The sequence below is a fragment of the Nylanderia fulva genome, unplaced genomic scaffold (genome assembly GCF_048542155.1).
Source record: "Nylanderia fulva isolate GAGA-0341 unplaced genomic scaffold, ASM4854215v1 Scaffold6, whole genome shotgun sequence".
Classification (NCBI taxonomy): domain Eukaryota; kingdom Metazoa; phylum Arthropoda; class Insecta; order Hymenoptera; family Formicidae; genus Nylanderia; species Nylanderia fulva.
Genome location: NW_028190698.1, coordinates 2,805,934 through 2,827,070, shown reverse-complemented (window position 1 = coordinate 2,827,070; position 21,137 = coordinate 2,805,934). Strand labels below are relative to the sequence as shown.

At 36.7% G+C, this 21,137-nt stretch overlaps 3 protein-coding genes across 8 annotated transcripts in view; 2 read left to right on the top strand and 1 right to left on the bottom strand.

Moving 5' to 3' along the window:
* Positions 1–4,868, top strand: part of sima (HIF-1 transcription factor component sima) — a 41,843-nt gene extending 36,975 nt beyond the window's left edge. Inside the window, 6 exon segments of the mRNA XM_029316102.2 lie at positions 371–726; positions 988–1,223; positions 1,326–1,465; positions 1,569–2,098; positions 4,461–4,778; positions 4,780–4,868. Coding sequence (XP_029171935.2) covers positions 371–726; positions 988–1,223; positions 1,326–1,465; positions 1,569–2,098; positions 4,461–4,778; positions 4,780–4,803 — 1,604 coding nt within the window. The 3' untranslated portion in view covers positions 4,804–4,868.
* Positions 4,869–8,215: 3,347 nt separating this feature from the next.
* On the top strand, positions 8,216–11,372 carry Xbp1 (X box binding protein 1). Its single transcript, XM_085487865.1, has 3 exons — positions 8,216–8,741; positions 10,132–10,635; positions 11,201–11,372. The coding sequence occupies exons 1-3, from the start codon at positions 8,338–8,340 to the stop codon at positions 11,301–11,303; spliced, it is 1,011 nt and encodes a 336-aa protein (XP_085343991.1). The 5' UTR covers positions 8,216–8,337; the 3' UTR covers positions 11,304–11,372.
* A 1,300-nt stretch (positions 11,373–12,672) lies between these two features.
* Pax (paxillin) overlaps positions 12,673–21,137 on the bottom strand; it is a 39,201-nt gene continuing 30,736 nt past the window's right edge. For 5 of the 6 annotated variants that reach the window (XM_029316065.2, XM_029316043.2, XM_029316058.2 and 2 more), the window contains 7 exons: positions 20,520–20,649; positions 19,607–19,808; positions 17,865–18,158; positions 17,584–17,757; positions 16,859–17,089; positions 14,071–14,191; positions 12,673–13,993 (listed from right to left, as the gene is read on the bottom strand). In XM_029316065.2, coding sequence (XP_029171898.1) covers positions 13,848–13,993; positions 14,071–14,191; positions 16,859–17,089; positions 17,584–17,757; positions 17,865–18,158; positions 19,607–19,808; positions 20,520–20,649 — 1,298 coding nt within the window. In that variant the 3' untranslated portion in view covers positions 12,673–13,847. Of the gene's footprint in view, positions 13,994–14,070; positions 14,192–15,838; positions 16,704–16,858; positions 17,090–17,583; positions 17,758–17,864; positions 18,159–19,606; positions 19,809–20,519; positions 20,650–21,137 lie in introns of those variants that run through there. The other variant, XM_029316073.2, reaches the window with a different exon arrangement.

The window sequence follows — 21,137 nt, the reverse complement described above, 5'->3', positions numbered from 1 at the left end:
GCGAACACATCCACGGATAATATATTTTTTTGAAGAAAGGGGAGAAAATGCAAATGTTTATAAAAAACAGAGTAGATATGACGCTTGAGATGACTATGAAAATTATTTATCATTCTAATAGCTCATTGCATGATTTGGTAGATATTTGAGAGAGATATCAAATTATGTTACAATTTTTTAAATTTTAATCTTTGACTGAATTTTATTGCTCGATTTAATTCAGCTAAATGAAATTTAATATAAATAATTGATCAGGAGAACTAATACTTTGAATTTCATCATAGTTCATTATCAATATTCAATCATCCAGAGTGCGATAAACGATTAGGAAGAGTGCCATTTGCTAAGTCGGATCCTCTTCGTGTTTCAGTGTTGAAGGACGAGCCGGAGGACCTGACACACCTCGCGCCCACGGCCGGCGACGTATGCGTGCCTCTCGAGGACCCTCCCTTTCTGTCAGATATGCTAGAAGAGTTTATCCTCGGCAACGACAACTACGGTTGTCCCCTGCTAAGTCCAGGTGACACCCTGACGCCGGAACTGCGGTCCACAGATCTCTCGGAGTCTCTTAAAGAAGCAGATTTTAAGTTGAGCACCACCTCCAAGATCAAGAACACGACCAGTCGTCTAGCCGATAGTGATCCCTTCATGTACGGCGATTCGCCTGGAAGTCCTTGCGGTATCGATCCGAACACCGTGTCGTCGTCCTTATCAAAATATCGACAAGTAAGCGATCGTTGGATCCTGGACAAGTTAAAGAGGATCTATATTCTTTTAAGAGCGATTCCTTTGTCACGTTGGAATTGAATTAATTAAATGAAAATAAATATTTATTTTCTTGCTTATAATGTTACGGTAAGCATTTTATTTCATTAACGAAGCGAATATTTATTATATGTTATTAATTGTATTATAATATGTTATTAATAAAAAATTAAAAAAAAGTTATTATATGTAATTAATAAACGCAACATGGTTATTTCGCAGAGTCCTGAGCGCAGCATGGACTCGTTAGGCAGTCCTACAGGAGGTAGCGGCGGGGATGGGTTTTCCGAGGACGAGATGCTTATGTTAGGTATCAGCGACAGTATAGGAGACGACGAGATGGCTCTCAGAGCGCCCTATATTCCGATGTCGGATCAGGACGAGACGTTAGAGCTGCTCATCAGTGATGACATGGTCATGTGGGGGTCTCAGTCTTCCGATAAAGGATCTTCAAAGTGGTAGGTCGCAATTGGAACTAAATGAAAGATCTTCAGATCGGATGCGAAATAAATACGGTTTCTTTTTTCGAGTTTACATAATTGTTGTTTCTTCTCCGACAGGCTACTCGACGATCGAGAGCAGCGAGGATCCGAAAGCAGTCTGGCGCAACTGTTGCGAACCGATCAAGCGGTATCGCGGCGATACAACGATCACGGCGGAGGTCTGATGAATCCGCTCTTTGGACAGATACCTAAGAAAAGTGAGCGAGCATATTTTCAATCTCTTTCTCTCTCTCTGGCACGCGCCTTTTTTATTCTTATTATCTAATGAAACTTTTATTTTGACTCGCTTTAATTTAATAGACACAATCCTCGAGTCCGCTCGATGGTCCTCCAATCAGGAACGGACCGACCGTCCTAATAATAAGCGCATCCACTCCGGACTCAACGCGGACTCTGAGAACGAGCACAAGCGTCTCAAGTGCGAGAACTCGCCTTTCGAGCGAGTAAATTTTGACAGCACCTTGTTGACGAAGCAGCGACCGTCGACGACGTTCTACAAAAAGCCATCGGGTCTCGACAACACCTGCAACAGCCAGCTTCTGCGCCGCCTCGTATCACCCCAGATACCGTGCATCGTGTCGTCGCACACGACGTCGTCCTTGTCCATCGACGGCGGCGGTGAACGTCGTCGCGGGGACAACGCTTCCAAGCAACGAGTCCGCGTTCTCAACGACATCATCGACATCGTCGGCACGGAGGGCGATCACGGGGGAGGAGGCGGAAATTGCGTTGGCGACGGCCTAAGTAGGATCGGAGCGACGAGCCGTAATCGGAATCCGTCCTGCGGTGGCAGCAGCGTGCTAATGAATCTCCTGGTTTCCGGCTGCGATGTGAGTGCGGGATACGTTTGCTTGATGAAACCGAAGCCGACGGCGAGGAATATCGCGAACGCGTGAAAGGGCCTAACGTAGCCTGACGAAAGTCTGAGGAACCGCCTCCTTTTAGCTGCCATTTCGTCGTCGTTGATACTCCCAGAGGCGAGAAAAAGTGATCTCTCGATAATATAGCGAAAATATTTGGAATTCCGGAAATGCGGTCTCTCCGAGGAGCTCAAAATAGAATCCGTTTAGAGAGAACTTGGGCGTTAGGATTTGGAAGGCGTTTGAAAATCGTGTAATTCTAACTGCAAACTTTGTGCTTCGTGAACACAGAAATGTCAAAGTTCCTTCGAATCACGAGAGAAAACTTTGATTTAGATTGAGATCAAACACATGAGACTCTGTCAGGTCGGCTACGACGTATGTTTATTCGCTAGATAGATATTTGATTAAATGTAAACGTGCCGCGATGTTACACGGTGCATGATTATATCTCGCGTTATAAACATCGTCTAAAGTCAATTAAACCGCGGTTACTTAATTTTCACGGAAAGCGATATAGATAAAATTCACGCGCGATTCGAAGCAACAAAAAGCAGGGCTGGCGATCGATTTTCGCGAGATAAAAAATGTAGATCCAGACGCGAGGAGGCGGCAAGTTAGTATCTGATCGTGATCTCGAACCGATGGGAGTCCTTCCTACTTTTTATACGTTTGCTTGTTTCTCGAGCTTGCGTCCGCAAGTCCGAAGATCACGTCTAAGATAGCAAAGTAGAGGGGAAAGTATAAAGTTGAAGATTTAGAGAAGAAGGAGGTGCAAACAGAGTTTGTTGCGAGTCGAAGACATAAGCGAGCGAGGTAGTTTCGCTCGGTCGTTTAATCCTAAAATGCACTGCGCATTCGATGTTTATCTTAGATGCGGAAGATATATATATATATAGAAAATAATTTAGACGATAATTACGCTTTTTCTCGTATTAGAGATAAATACAAAGAATTAATGTAGGTGACGAGAAAGAAAGAGAGAGAGAAAGAGAAAGACCTGTAAGTTGATATTTACTATGATATTTCTAGAACTGTATATGCGTTTTTTGTTAGAGATTTATATAAATATATATATATATATATTATATAAAGAGTTATTTTTTGGAGTGCATTCTAGGATTAAACGAGCGGTACTTTAGAGCCACGTTATGTACACAAATTGCAAAGTATATGGAATTGTTGAATGTTATGGAAAATACATAGAACATCGAATCACCTGATCAGCTGCGTTTCGTTTCCTCCTACCGTCTTTCCTCAACCATCCATCGTCGTTCCGCGATTTTATCATCAAATCGTCAAAGATCACCATCTTCTAATGTGTGATCACATATATGATTTTATACTATCCTTAAGATTATCCTTCCGATAATCAAAAGTTTAAAGTTAGAATCTTTTAAATAAAAAAAAAAAAGAATTTAAAAATACTACTTAGATATATATATATATGGAAGTATAATTTATATTTTGTCTAAAATATAAAAAGAGAGATGCTATATTTTGAACAAAATATCAATTTAATTTATTTGTCTGCTCTATCTCGAGATACATCTTTCTCTCGAATAAGTTTGCATAATTTTAATTAGTTTTTTTACTTATTCAAGTACTCAACATCGAAAAGTAAAATAATTTTTATCAAGTAACTAAAAAGATATGTTGATTTAATTATTGATTTTTGGATATGCATATGATTTATTTTTAAATTCTTTGTTTGTTTGAGCGAAGAACCGCGATTTTCAGGGGTTGCTATCGTCCTCCTTTTTTATTGCAATCTATATGAGACTTATTTACGTCAAATATACATCACAGATCGCACAGTGCGATAGTTATGATCGCTTTGTTTGACATTCGATTCATTTACATCCGTCAACGATTAAAATGTCTCTCTAGAAAAAAAAGATTTATCGAGAAAGCGTGTTATGATTTATTAACCACGTGATCAACCCCCTCCCCCTCCTTCAATCTTTAATTTCCTCTCGCGAAACGCAGCATCCTTTTTAATATTTTTCTCAAGTCGACCACAAGAAACAAACTCATTTGCCAATATTTAAAAATTAATTATTTATTATTATTAATTTATTTTGTATTATTATTTATTATTATTTATCATTATTTATTATTATTAATTATAATAGTTTTATTTATTATTATTAATTATTCTCTCAAAAAAAGATATTTTATCTTCATCAATTCCTTATATAAAAGGAGAGAATATTTTATCTCTCAAAAGCCCACGCGGTTCTCCAACCGTTTGATAATTCTCCTCCATAATTTTCCTAAACGGAAACGTCAAAAATGACAGTTCTAATCAGCGCTAATCTTTCTCTTTCAGGATCCTCTCATGAATTCTCGCGTTATGCCAATCGTGCTATCGAGGAACCTGACGACGCCGTTGTCTGTGAACGTTGACAATCAGCTGATACCGCAGTGCGCGAACGCGGACAACATCGTCTCCCTGCCGGATCATCTCAGTCCGGACACCAGGAAACATCTGATCGGCCCGTTCACCGGAGGCGGCGGCGACGGTGGAGGATCCACGACGCCCACGACGATCTCGCCCACGACGTCCGCGATGGTCTCCTTCGACGGCTTCGACTACGACGGATCCGCCGCGAGTCTGCTGCAAATCGGCCCGGATCTGCTCGGCGGTCCTGCTGGACCGAAATCTGGTATGATTCAGCGCATCGGAGGAGGATTCCGATCGGGAGCTGAATTCTTTCGACACTCGCGAAAAGCCGCGGGCGAATTTATTTGGTCCCCTCTGTACAATAATATTTTGCTACAATTGATATTTTTAAGTCCTTGTTGCAGAATCGAGTTTTCTTGTGTAATTAATTACAAATGCGGGACGTGTCGCGCCTCGAAATCGAAAGCTGCTTCGGTTGATAGACTGAAAAATGATTTGAAAAAATGTTTCTGCTGTAGAATGCGATTATAAAGAACGAAGATCAATGCTGCTAATTAATTAATTAGTTATTATGAAGCGTAACATGTCCTCATTTCATTCTAGAACCAAAATCCCATTTTAGTTGAGAAGCAATATGTACCAATATAAACGTAGAAAAATGGGAGAAAGATTAGGATAGGATTAAGAAATGTATTGAGATACAATATACGTAGGAAAATTTTATAAAAATTCTACTTTTAATTTTTACTTGTAAATAGCGCTAACTTTTGTTATGCATCGGATGATGATCGGAAGAACGAAGCGTAATTCGCGTATCGGATATCGAAAAAATGTATCCAAATATGTAAAGGTGATGCGACTCGATGAAGCTTAGATTCAGATTTAATTGCTATTTTTAGAACAATTTTTTAAAAATGTGATTTCTTTATAAATAGCCATCGATTCGCGTCACTTTAACGTTTGATTGTTCGATGTTCGTTTAACATTCTTCTATTCTGAAATTGATGAGCGAACGCAAAGTGTGCCAATTGGTCAAGTATGCCAATAAACTTTCACGAATTAGTGTGAAACGAATTATATATGTAGTATGAGAATTAATACGCCCGAACTGCGAAAATAGCGAATTAAGATTGACGAGATAGATGAGATGACGCTTCATTGTAGAAATGCGAACCATATCTTACTCGAATCGAGTCGAGTCGAAGGCTATATCGTTTTTTATAAGAAAGTGAAGTTCTTGTTCACGCACACATCTTAACTTTGTTCCAATCATGTGTTCCTTACATCAAAATGTACTCAAAATCTTTTTAACTGCGTATATTATATTAAAATATATAAATAAAAAAATAAATATTGTCTGAAAGGACACCATTTTTACAAATTAAATTTGCGTTCTGAAAGATGATATTCTAACATGCAGATATATATATATAAAGATATATAAAGATATATAAATATATCTTTTTAAAAATATATCTTTTTTTCTATATATCTTTTAAAAAAATATACATCTATAGATGACAGATATTTGAAAATATATTATTTTTATTTCATGTGTTGTAAAACAAGCTGAGATGACTTTATAAAATAAACTCTTAATATAACAAAAGATTTACATTTCTTAATAGAGAAAGAGAGAGAGGGTGTTAAAATAGGATCTTCCGATGCAATAAAAAAGTACGATTTATAATATTACATGCATAATTGATTATCAAGGAAGAAGTAATGTGATATTTAAGATATGATCTAATAATAATAATAATGATGATGATGATTGCACTTTAATGTGTTCATGGATCCATAGAGTAATAATAAAAATATATTCCAACTTTTAAAAATCAAATTAGCGGAACAATTTATATAATTTTAATTGAAAAAGAATGAGAATGTTGTAGCCTTCGGCGGCTCGGCCTATCTTTTCTAAAAGTTGTATATAAACAAGTGCATTTATGCGTTTTCGCGCGCATGCAAAATTGTATATCATTAATTCGACTAATAATAGGATTCGACTAATAGGAATATTAAGTTGAGAACGATGGAACGATGTCGAATGTGAAATCTGATAATCGACTATTGTATCGCTTCAAGATGAAAAAATGTAGTAGCTAAAAGAAGAAAGAACTTTCCAACATTATCTTTATTTTTAACACAATCTGTTAAAATTATAAAAGCATTTTTATACAGCAGTTTTTTTTTTACTTTTTGCATAGATTTCTTTAAATTTTGCTTCGAATATTTTGCCAATGAAATAATAATAAAACAACATATATATTGATATCGATTATCAGATTTTTCATCCTGATTACTCAAAATTGACTCAGCATGACAAGCTGTTGCTGTTTTCTCAGCAACGACTATGGTTTAATAATGACGTCGACATGCTTCTTGTCGTCGTCATGATTGTTGTTACTGTTATTGTAGTTTCTATTAAACCAGAGGTTATCGGTTGTTGCTACTGTACTGTATAATTTCCCGATGCATACAACCAATTAAAACTACATTATATTATATTTATCGCCGCGATTATTACCGCTGCGACTATTATTATATGAAAATAAATATACATATTTTTTTTATTATGTAATTATATTATTTTAATACTTTAACATAAATTACACACACAAGTCTAATCACATTGTAACAGTGTTGAATGGATCGCTGGTATAATATGGACATGATTATGGATATGATAAGAGATAAATAAATGATGTTTCTAATTAATTAAAAGTGGGTTATATTCTTCTCTTCCAAGAATTCTAATTGCGAGTCTAATTTGAAGTCTTTATAATTTCAACTGCATATATTTTTAAAAATTAGCAAATTATACTGTGATAGATTAGGAAATGTATTTTTACTGCGCATTTTCAATCCAACTTATATTTAGGTCATCGAAAATATATTTTTAATTTGAAAATGCGCAGTAAATCGATCGAATATATTTAGCAATTAGTGTCATCAGATAATTAAAATTGAAAAATTCAATTTTTTGAAAAATATTTTTATGTTGCAAAGTACTTTAAGTTAACAAAAATAATTGCATTTAAAAATATTATATATTATATTATTTAATTCATATTTTCTCTTTCTCGTCATATTTAATTAGTCCTCTTGTATGTTTACGCGTTGATTTTAACATGAATAGAATCATATTATCATATAGTTAGTCATCTTGAATGCGTCAGAACAATTCTGATGCAACCTAGAAGCAATAGGAGGAAGTGAGTGTACAGTCAGATATGCCGTTAAAGGAAAAAACAGTCCATATAAAAGGCAGGGATACTCAAACTCGGGATATCGTATTCATAAAAAAACTTAACGAATCGATTATCGAAAGATTTATCGAAATCATTTTTTAAACATATTTCACTTTAGCGTTTCGCTCAGTTATTAAAATTAACGCGAGCGTCTCTTTTTTTTAGTAATAAATAACTCCGCGATTCTCGAATAGATTCCGTGGTTTGAGAATCCGCGGTTTTCATTTACATACATAGAGGAAAGCGTCATGCAATGACGCGCCTAACATTGTATGTGGCGCGTACCTAGCTGTGACCGCGATAGATCGCGATAGACCATCGCTGATTGGCTCGCGTCCGACTAATCGCAGCGCTCCACGTTCGCTGCCGAAGGTAGCCGAGCGCGACCGACGAAGCGCGAGTTTCCGCGCGTCGTCGTGCGGTCGGCGCGATCTCGTGTCAGTGTTGCGTCAGCCGGCGAGGTGGAAGGTGTATTTATTTGTTCGCGCGATTATGCGAAGAACTGTCAGTCGACGTCGAACGGTGGTGTAGGATACTTGAAGGAGCGTATGCCATTACGTCATACTTTATTGTACAATAAATTCGCGGGAATTCCATCGGAGTTTCACCACCAGGAACAAGAGAAAGAGAGAAGGATTCGCGTCGTCGCATGGCGGATTATGAGTTCCCCGAAGAGTGTCATCATCGCCTTGCCTAAGGGCGGTAGTTCGAAGACGATTCAAGTGAACGAGCTGACGCGCAGCGGATTGTCCAGGCTGAACTTCAGCGCGTCGATTCTGACAGATAACAAAGCGAGGATGGACGCGAGGAAGGTTCTTCAGGTGTCTTCTAAACAGGAAGAGATGCGCACGGACGATGACTTCGCAACTTTCATTACAAACACAGACGGATGCACGCGCAGCAAAAAGCGTCGATTGGATCATTTAACGTGGGAGGAGAAGATGCAAAGAAAGTAAGGGAAAATCTGTCATCTGATGCAACTGTTTCTGTACAAATTCCATAATGTAACGTCATCTGTTCGTTTCACTGATCTCTTTTATCTCATTTTATCTCTTCCTCTCTTGACGCGCGTTTTTGTAGCTTGATTCATCTCCGAATAATTATTCATAATGATATAGTAACAATTTTCATGATTCTGTAGCTTTCAATTAACATCTATTTAATATACACTATATATTTATATTATATATACATATATAAATTTAAAAAATATATAAATGAAAAATATCGGAGAATCAAATTTTTTAAATCTTTAATTTCTCGAATTGCTCTCTTAAAAAAAAATTCTTTAGAGTAAAATTTTTTATTTACTGATCTATATTTAATGACGTTGCATCCATAATCATAATATATAGGGCGGTTTACGATAAAGAGATCATCATAATATATATAGGGCGGTTTACGATAAAGAAAGCAGGCTGTTAGATATGACAATGTAAAGATGATTACATAAAGAATTCACATTTTTTTACATTATTAATTTTTATTTTTACCGTAATTGTATCAACCTTGCTTCACTCACTAATTAACTCTTTTACACTTTTTTGTGATAAGAATTGGAGTTTAATTTTTAACATTCAATATACACGCATACAAATAAAATATTTATTTACTCAGCTGTAGATAAGACTTATCTTATTTATCGAGCAAATAGATTATTCCTCGAAAATTATCTATAGATTTAAAATTAAAATGTAGGCACAAAACGATAAGATTAAGAAAATACATGAAGTATATATATATATTTCCTGCGAATGGAGAAAAATTATTTGCAAAATATTTTTTTCGCATGTTAACAATGTATTCGCCTTATGCCTGGCGTAAATGCAAATTATGTCAATGTGGTTGCTGCGAAATATATACGCATGTAATTAATTATCGGTTTGAGAATAATAAGTTAGTACAATACAACCATAAATTTTATCCCGCGATTGCGTCACGCAGCAACGACTATTTTTCCTTATCACTAATACACAGAGAATATATTGATCGAAAAAGTATCAATATAACGAGAAATTATATTACATTATCGTGTAGCGAGAAATAAAATTTAATGCGAGGAAACGTCAATTCTTCCAAGTATTTTACAATCTAATATTTATAGTTTCATTACAATTTTCTAAATAAAATTAAGTAAAAAAAGGATGCACAAAATTTATTTTTTCAATTTTTGTTCCCGCAAAATTCGTGTAAATAATTTACGGGTTTATTATTCATAAAAAAAATTAAAATAAAAATTATTTATAATATATATATATATATATATATATATATATATATATATATATATATTAGAGGTAATTACGCAACATATTTTTAAATATTTATTTTTCGTCCGGCAGAAAACTAAAGAACCGCGTAGCGGCTCAGACTTCGCGGGACCGCAAGAAGGCCAAGTTGGATGAACTCGAGGAGACGGTGAAAACGCTGAAGGATAGGAATGAACAGCTCGAGCAGGAATGCAGGGTGTTGAGATCGCAGAACGAGTCGTTGATGAGCGAGTCCAGGAGGCTCAGGAGAGAAAGGGACATGAGGGACACAAGCGGAGATCAGCAACAACAGTATTGCTCCGAGTGTCAGGCACGTGTCGGCTGCGCTGGACCTTTGCCGGGATCAGCAGTATCGCCTAATTACCCTCTGCCGCAGGGTGGACCAGCACAGCCGGCATCGTGCCCGACGCTAACCCCAAGAGCAACCGTCCTGTTGAAGATCCTATGTCTCTACCTTCTCTCGAGGAACTGCTTACAGACGAAAAATGCGTCGAGCGACTCGAAGAGCTGGTCGCAAGCCTTATGCAAGAAGCTAACATCGGAGGGGAAGCAAAACCTCATAGAACAGATGAGCAAGTGAGTTTTGGAAATCACTGTATAGGTGCATTTTACTTCACATTCATCTTTTATTATCTTTGTTTAAAGCACATTGTCAATAAGCAGCCACACATTGCTTATTCTCTTAGAATCATTTAAATTTACAATTTGTAATTCTTTGATTAAGTCGTTAGTTTTTATTTATTTTGATTTTTCCCTCAGATAATTTTGAACACTACATATTTAAATATTGACAAAAAAATGGATGTCAAGATTTTTTATATTTTCTTAATTTAATTATTTGTTAATAATTTAAATGTGATGCAGAGATGAATGAAATACTCCGAGGTAGAAGAAATTCCAAGTTTACAAATTGCACGCGTTTTTTGAAACTTTAAATGTTATATATCGACACACAAACTAATCCTATTTCATTTAGCCATAATGTACAGAGATGAATAAAATAAAACGAAATATTAATAGAATTTGAATCCTCGGAGAAAATTCGAAATCTTTCATTCATTTACTCTGCAATCACGTTCTTTCTGATGATTCAGTCGTTGTCCCATTATTAATAACTTGTCGATTGCGCTCCGTTCCGCAGTTATACATCGCAGAAGATCCTCTTAAAAAATCTGACCGTTCGGAAACAATGGTGGGGCAGGCATCAGAAGATGTGGAAGCCGATCGAGTCTGCGAAGGCATAAGCGCCGTCTCCTACCTACCAGATACGTCTGATTGGGAATCCGTGATCCGTGACGCAGAGAGCACAGCACCGATCAAGACTGAGGTCGAAATCAAACAGGAATCGGAATCAGCACCAGACATCGAGCACACCCTCTACGGCACCTACAACGAGACCACCAATTCCATCACGATCATCTACCCGGGCGAGGAGAGCGAAGGCTGCGTGGGCATCCAGGAGTGCGTGCAGGAGGTCATCAGCACAGAGAACGACGTCGCGACACACCTCGTCGTTCCCCCGTTGAACACTCATCTCGGCTATCAGGCGCAATTCTCACCGGCCTACACCGACACGATGTCACCCGCGATGAGCGACGTTCACTCGGACGCGGACAGCTGCGGCATCTCCTCGGCGAAGCTGGACTACGCCGCCAATCTGTCGGATGGCGGTTACGAGTCGCACGATTCCCCGGATCCACGTCTGTCCAACAACGCTCTGTCCGATCCCTGGCACGAGAGCTTCACCGAGCTCTTCCCCATGCTGGCCTGACAGTTCTCGCGGAGGCGGGCTGTCGCGCGCCGCACCGAGGCGGATCGTTACGTCTGTGATACGGGGAGATTTAGAAGCAGGGTATCGCGAGGTTGACACACTTGCACTTACAGAAGAGAAAGGGGAGAGAGAGAAAGTTTCATTCTTAGAAAGCATTATAATACGCTGAACAAATCCATTTGAATAAAAACTAAGAAGCTTTGACTTGTTATTTATGTCGATCGATTTAGTTTCATAATAAGCACTTTAAATAAAAGAGATGCCGAAGAAGAAACCTTCATTTTGTAAATATTTTGTAAATAGAAATTAATATAATATATAATAAATTTCTCTCTTAATGTCTATGAGAAATAAAGAAATGGCGCACAGTTGTATTGATCAGCGTTAATTATGATTAATAAAATCTTTTTTACATTATGAAATTCCGCAGACACAAAATCAGTCTGTTCAAACATTTGTTTTCTCTCTCTTTTCATGATTCTTGGCAACAATCTCTTACATAATTCAAAATGATAGCACACATAATTGATGTACAATTATTGTAACGAATTGAGTGTGTTGTATAACGCAAAATTAATTCTTACCACTTGATAATCGTAAAAGACCGTATATATATATACATACACACATATATATATCTTTTTCTGTATATATTTACGAAAATAGATTTTTCTTAATTTATTCGATGTTGTGCAGTGTGTAAACCTATATTTACAGGCTATTTAGCATTCGATATATTTCAGCAGAAAATTTTTTACACACAAATGTTTGAGACATTATTATCAATGTATATATGTTCGATTTCTGTTGTGTAACAGGAAATGAAATAAACTTCAAGAAAATAGTCTATCTCATTATATGTATTTATTTTCGTTCCTTGTCCTCTGAAGCGTCACGTTTACACACGATTCGTTCACTTCGTACACATGCTACCTTCGTATGTATAATTCCCTTGATTATTTCTTTCTTTACATGGCAATATGATTCAGGCGTAAATAAACTTGTATATAGCGGGGTATAAGTAAATTTGTGTAATACTATTCGCGCGGTAATATCCGTTAAACTCTGATCCTATATTGCTTCTATTTAAATATTTATAAATATACGAAATCTATAACGCACGTGCATGGGAAGAGCTTTCATCAGGGAAATATTTGGTGGCAAAAGTCCGCTTGTCGTACAAATACCTGCTCGATCAAGTACACCGTATACATATATTTACTAGATAGTACCTCGATACAAATTATTAGTAACGATAAAAACTGTTTAGCACCCTTCCTTTTCATTGATCCTTAAATGACACGATGGGACTCAAACTTGTGTAGTTACACACCTAGTGTTATGTAAAATTCTATAAAGATTCGAAGATTCCATAGAATTATAGAACAAATTCCGTCCGAATTAAATCTAATAATTCTCGGGCAATTCGATTTTTCTTAATGAACATTTCACGGAAAAAAATTTCCTCGTAAGGTTTTAACATCAAGTACACATTTATCTCTCTATGAAATAAATTTCTCTTGTTTACGTTATTAAACAAATAGTGGGGTTTTATCCACTTATATTCTCTTTTTCCAATATATATATAACAACTTTAATAATTTAATTTCTTTTTCTCTAAAAAAAAATTAAAATTTGAACTCGTCAGTTTGATTAAAAATGGCAATCGTGACTGGGGAATAGATTCTAGATATCTTCTGATTTTTCTATTTTTGCGGTACTCTCTTCAATAATTAAAATTTCTCTGTTCACAATATTCCTTCAATTTCAATCGTTCAAAGATCAATATTTATAAAAAAATGGAAACTCTAAAAGACTATTTTTTTCAGGCAATGTGAGTCTCGTCTCTAACGCTTTTATATAGACGATCAAAGCAAATAAGTATATAATACCGTATACGTATTTCGTCGAGAGAAAGAGAGAAAGTAATAAAACGGCACCGAGAACGCGAAACTGCTTCTCGTTTCGTTATTATGTTACAAAATATATAATTCGAAGAGAAAGAGAGACAAATCATTTATCCGAAGAGCTTCTCGAAGCAACCGTGGCAGTAAGGCTTGTCGTTTTGTTCCTTGAACGTGCCCTTGTTCAGCTGCTTCAAGCAAAACGCGCATACGAAGTGCTCGGGATGGAATTTGCGGAACATCGCCGTTATGCAACGACCTAAAACAAAGAAAGAATATAAGATAATTGGAAAATTATTCGAGAATTTTAAAATTGAAAAAAAAGTTTGCATTTACCGGTAATGGGCTTATGACATCCCGCACACAAGGATCCTCTCTTAGCGTGGTAGTGTGTCTCGCAATACGGCAATCCCTCGTGATCGAAGAACGAGCCCCCCTGAAACTTCTGTCTGCAATCCTGCAAATCGACAAAATAAACGCATTTGAGAATATTGCATGAAAAATTAGCGTTACAAAAAAATTTAGTTTTAACGATATAGAATTCTAAAGACTGCCTAAGAAGAAAAAGGAAATATAATCCGCTATTTTTTATATGAAAGATAAATATATCGATATCTGTGACTATATAAAATGGGAAAATGTATATAGTTATGCATGAATATATTGACAATGAGTCGGCTTCTGCAAATTACACACATATACATACATATAATACGAGTACATTTAATTGAGCTGGTGCTAAATAAGTTTCCACTTTTATGTGGATCAGCAGTTTTTAATTTTAATAATTAAAAATAGATTTGTATTCTTCGCCAGAGAGAGTTTAAAAAATAATAAGGAAATTAATGATTAATTCGACCATACTGACTCTTATTAATATTATTCTTCTTTATTAGATATGAAGTACACTACGTTTCGACCTTAAGTTTAGGTTCTTTTCAAGTGCTAAAATTATAAAAGGTCGATAGTTACAGACTTGTATTTAGCTTTAGTTTTGCATCGCTAACTATCGATTTTTTATAATTTTAGCACTTGAAAAGGACCTAAACTTAAGGTCGAAATGTAGTGTACTTCATATCTAATAAAGAAGAATAATATTAATAAGAGCCAGTATGGTCGAATATTAATCATTAATTTCCTTATTATTTAATAATTAATTTTTTTCTCGAATACGAAACATTTATCTTAAAAAAATTCCCTTTTCCTCTATTATTTCTCCGCTTCAGAAGTTTAAATTAATTGAATTTTAATATAAACTATTGTTTCAATTATCTCCTTTTGCACTAATCATAGATTAAAAGAAAAAAGATAATGATATCTAATTTTATTTACGAGTATCGTCTATATACGTCCACTTTTTTATCAATCATTTATACGCATATACGAAGCGATCTGTAATTACCAGTCTTTCCGACTTTTAAAAATAAATAATCGAACCATAATATCTCGATGAAATAAAAATAAAACACAATAATGAGTTTTCTCTATTAATAATAATAATTTAAAAAACATATTATTTGTAGATATTCAAAAATTATACAAGAAAAAGATAGAGACTCAGAATTATTCATTTCGTATTTGCATATACATATATACATATATATACACACACATATGTATATACACATATACTATATAGTATAGTATATACACTAGACATATATAATATATATACATATGTATTATATATAGTGTAGCATATACATCAGAGTAGACTATACTACTTTAATATTGATCGATAAGTCTTATGGACGGAACAAATATTATTTTGAATTTAATGGCAAGGAAATATTAACAAAACCGTATTCGTTAACTGCTCATCATTTTCCTTTATATAAATAGCCGAAAAAATAAATCGAATTTATAATTTACATATTTTTCTAACTTGCTCCAATTAATTTAATGAACATAACACTAACAAAATGCATAATTATTTTGTATTTATATCACATATTTTATTTAATCATTTAAACATTTTTTTAAAGATAATAAATTAAATAATAAATAATAAATTAAAAAATAAATTTAAGTATATATATATATATATATATATAATTATATATAAATATACACACATAAATTAATTAAGGGAAATCAAAATTAATTTACTTTTCCTATGAGTTTTTAATGTCAATCCTATTCGTCTGTTATTACTATAATAATTTAAGGAATGTAAGTATACATCAGCGATATTGTCGCAGCGTTCAACCTGGCTCTTCCTCGCATATGTTGCCACCAGACGCGCCTCGTGCAACGTCTTCGAGTAGCTGTGTGTATACGTGTACAGCCGACTCTCGTGTGTGTCTTTTTGTTTTGGGGTTGTTTTTTTCTTTTTTGGGGGGGTGGGGTGGGGGGAGAGAAGGTGGGAATGAGCGAGTGAGGGAAATTTATTTCCTTTACTTCTCACAAATAGTAAGCTAACAGCATCTCTGCGCAGCTCGACAGCGAATTCTCCTTTCCATTGTCAAGGGCTGCGGTGCAATGTCAAGGCGCATCGAAAACAAAAGCAGCAATCTTGAACTTCGAGCTTCACTCGCCAAAAATATGCCCCCTAATAATGCAAGAGTGTGCAATGAGTATGAAGGTGTTGATTTTGCGACGCGGAATCGAGACGACGGTGAGACTCGGAATCGGCGTTTCTCGTTTCCCGGTTTTTCCTTCAGCGCCAGCGCTAAATCACCTGTCGAAGGATCAGCGGGGTGTTCGGCTCCGCATTCATGGAGCCGGAGGGCATATAAGGGGCGACGTATATCGTAGGGTGGCTGGACGACAAAGAAATTCGGGGACTTCGACATGAGGAATTGATAAAACGACGACAATAAACGACGACGACGACGACGACGACGGGACTTTTTTTACGCCTCCTGCTCTTCTTCTTCCTCGTCGTCGTCCACCCCGACGCACTTGGGACACACCGGTTGTCCTTCCATCGCATAGAAGGACTTTCCAGAGACCGGATTCTTGCAATCCTGTAATTGTCAGAGTTTAGTATTGTGTTTTTTTTTTTTTAGGTTCTTTTTTTCCTGCAATTTTTCGCGAAAACGCTGATGAACTCTTGTAAAATTTGCACTGAAAATAAAATTTTTGATTGAGATCGACTTAGTCGTGCAAACGCGATACCTACCCTGCAGACGAAACAATCCGGATGCCACTGACTGTTGAGCGCAGATATGTAATTCTCCATAATAGCGCGATTACAGCCGCCGCACTTAGGCGCAAACATGTCAAAGTAGTCCTCGCGGCAGTAAGGCTTGCCGTCTCGCTCGTGGAAGCCCTCTTCGCCGAACTGCTTGCCGCACTGAGCGCAGAAGAAATGTTCGGTGTGCCAGGTCTTCTCCAGGGCGGTCACGCATTTCTGGAAGAAACCTTATTTTTGAACCGCGAATTTGCGCGATGATTTCGAAATATTTGGAGGACTCGAGAAAGAAAGTATATATCGTCAAGTATGGATTGTCGACCGTTTTAGTGTAAATTTGCTCTCATTTAGACAATGATTAATAATTGATTTTCTCCTTTCTCTCTTTGCATTATCTAGAAAAAGGGACTCCATTCAATTAAAGTTTCAAGTTGATAAATTAATTGAATGAAATTTTTTAGTTTTTTTTTTCAGTATTAATAACTGATATTTTGAGTTCATATAAACGAGTTTTGGATCGAGTTCAAATTTATTCATCTCAAGATGGAAAATTAAATTCGAGGATATGTTAAGGGACAAGGATTTATATCTAAGCGCTAAGTCCTCTTTATTACTCTTCCTCTCCCTGAAAACGGCCGTAACTATAGAATCCACCATTACGACTTCTACTCTTTCCCTCGAGAAAGCTCCTAGAACGATTCTAAGTTCCTTACATCGAGAATGGGCCCGTTGCAGTAAGCGCAACGGGGCGAGAACAAATTGTGATAGTCCGTCTCGCAGTAAGGATGGCCCTCCCTCTCGAAGAAGTTTCGCGTGCCTAACTCCTGATTGCAGTGGGTACACGTAAAGTGTTCCGGATGCCACGTCTTTCCCAAGGCTGTTATCACCTGCATAATAACAACGTTATCAAGTCAGAGACAGAATGAGAGGAGTACCCGGGATCGACTTTCAAGATTCAGATACGGTGCAGCTGACGATGTAAGCTGATGACTACCTGGCCCACGATCGGCTTCTCGCAGGCGCTGCAGCATCCCTTCTGAGTAGTGTTGACACCCTGGCGGCTCATGTCGGCCTGAAGATTACCGAGCATAGAATCCAACTGGTTCTGTTTGAGGGGCTGGCTCTCTCCCGGTTGATAGAGATGAGTCGTGTGGGTCTCGGTGATGTGGACGCGGGTCTGCGTGCCCTCGCCGACGGGCAGTGGGCTCTGCGAGCTTTTGGTGGCCTTGTTGGGCTTCGCGTACGGGGAGTCGGTTACTGTCTGGTGCTGATGGGTGCCGCTGTTGATCTGCAATGACACACGGATCGTAAAATCCAGATGTTAAGTCTCTATCCGAGAAACTAATTTGCCTTGTAGATAAGGAAACAGTATTCTTTAGCGCTTCTCTGAAAAAAACGATATCTATTATTTTGGATTATCGGAGGAAAATTTTCTCAGTTTTCAAGACCAATTTCTCGGAAAGCCGGATTACATTCTGAACAACAATGACAGTTTCCCGCGTAATTCTGTCAGTTCGTGTCACGTGCGTCTGTATCTGCTCGTGTAGACAAGACAGGTGTGTCAGGGCGCGAAAAGATGGTTCAAGGTTGAACGTCGCGAAAGGTAAAGGGACAGAAGTGTCAAGTCGGGCAGGGTGTCAAGGTACGAGTTCGCGAGATGTTGAATGAAATGGAACGAAGACCCACGGATGGTGATGGTAGATAAGAAGCGAAGGAGATGTCGATCGCCGCGGGCGAGCTTGCAGACTGGCCGAAAGCTCCGGGTGTTTCGGCGAGTGGACGTCGTCGTGGACACCCCACCTCTTTGTAGACTTCGTCTCTTCGCAGTTCTCCCTTCTCCCGCGGCTGTGGAAAATCGGTGACGCGGAGAACAAGACAAGGAAGGGGCGAGATCAGCGCGACGGTGGTGAGGTTGGTTATTTTCGTAACGTGGGGAGCCAAGAATGGGCAGGAGTGGATTTAACGTCCCGGTGTTTTCCGATTCCGTGGTAAATCAAAGCGGTGACAGAGTCAGGGATCGGTCTGTATCTGTTTCGTTGATAACTATATGTAGATCCCTATACAGGATGGGGACGGTTTGTCCCGCAGGACTCTAGAGGGACAATCGAAACATTGTTTGTAAAACGTTTCTTAAATCTTGAGAAAAGATTTTTAAAATGCGAAAAGTGAACTTTTCAGACAAAAAAATATTTGTAGCCATCTAACCATCGTCCTGTCAAAAGTTTGATGAAATTTTATTAATTTCTTAAAAAATTGAATTTTAAATCAATTTAATCTTCTTTAATTTAAAAATGGATTTGAATTATTTTAATCTTCTTTGATTTAAATTTAACTTAGATTTATTCAAATATTACACGAGATAGATCAATCTTCTGAAATGTTTGCAAATTGATTGAATGTTACTTTCAGTTAACCGGTTATATACACAATGCAGACGAGAAGCAACGAAAGATGAGATGTGCACTAACTTTTTCGGTACTGGATTAAGCTAAAAAAAATACTTCATTCAATTTTTCTTCTAATAACAAACTCTTTGAAGTTTTTTGACAATACCGAAAGAGTTATTCAACCTTTTAGGAACGGCATTTTTAAAAAATATTATGATATATAATTTCTCAAAATATTTCTCTCATTAATACTTCAATCATATATTTTAAATATTCAATAATTATTCATTAATTTGCTACCGCTCCGAAAAGATCATTCTGTATAGCATTATATGGTTAAGTTATGTACCTTGAATTCGGAAAGCGAAGCCATTAGATCATCCAGCTCCTTGGTAGCATTACTCGCGGTATGACCATTAGGAAAACTCCTCTGAACCTCGGTTCGACTCAGCGAGCCATGCTGACTTGAGGGATAGCCGTCATAGACCGGCTGTATCTCCGTGGACGTCTCCTGTATGGTGACCCTCACCTTTCCGTCAGCGGGGTAGTCTCTGCTCGAGGGACAACAGTTTTACACCGAACGCGAGTTATTACCGAGATAATCCGGTATCAAATTCTACGATTTTTTTATGATATGAGAAATTAGCCGACAATCCCGCATGAAATTATTCGAGAATTTTTCGTTTTTAAAAGCAGGCTGCTTACGCTGTTTTTGCAGAGAGAATTTTCTCTTAGAAATTATCCTGAAAATCGTGGAAATTTTAAGAGCTTCTTTGAATAATATTTATTACAATAAATAATAATATGTATAGCAAATTTTATTATGTACATATTAATATTTTTCATTGTAGTCAATAGTAATTTTTAACATTTCTCTAATTAATATTTAATAAAATTTACTATGTTCATAGTAAAATTAATCAAATATTTTATATCTTATTGTGGTAAATATTAAGATTTTTTATTTGTAGTAAATATTAAAATTAATGTTAAAAATGAATATTGACCACAATAAAAGATATTAATATAAATTAATATTAAGTAAATTAATATCTATACATACATACATAGTAAAATTAATCAAACATCTTATATCTTATTGTGGTAGATGTTTTTCATTTGTGATAAATATTTTTTAATTAAAGAAACATAAAATTCTTCCAATGTATTGTCCTTTACGATTACCACGATTTTCAGGGTAAATTCTAAGAGAAAATTCTCTCTGTGTAGGATTAATTTGCACACACAATGAGAAAGCTCACCCATTAGGCACTGCGGTGCTTAATTCTTCTAGCAACGAGTCGACGGTGGGTCGAGAGGCCGACATACTACTCGGGGAACGGAGATGGGGGCTGGTGCCCCCGTTCACCCCCGTTGTGGACACGCGACTGTCTATAATCATCAAGCCATTTGTTGGATACAAAATTTGCTCCTGCCAGAAATCATCCCGAAAATTGTTCGGTGACATTTTAAATTAATTCTATATATTAAAAAAAATTAAAGTGTCTCAAAATATATTTGTATTACACGTGCAGGCAAAGTGGCACTTTGTGTGCGTGTTTTCTGTGCGGAAAGCGGCCGATTTCCCACGCCGCAAGATGGCGCACAGAAAACGCGCACAAAGCCACTTTGCCTGCACTTGTAATACAAAATAGTATGTGTATCACGTGCGGATTGACAATTGTTCACTCGTGTGGGGTGGTCGCACTCGCCTTCGGCTCGTGACCAATTGTCAACTTTCCGCACTTGATACACAATATACTATTATTGTTACTCTCTTATAGATGATATTATCGTGAATTGTTGCTCAGCGAATATTTTATCTATTACATTCGATATTTTTCATCAGATAGATTAAATGAAAAATTTATCGAAATATA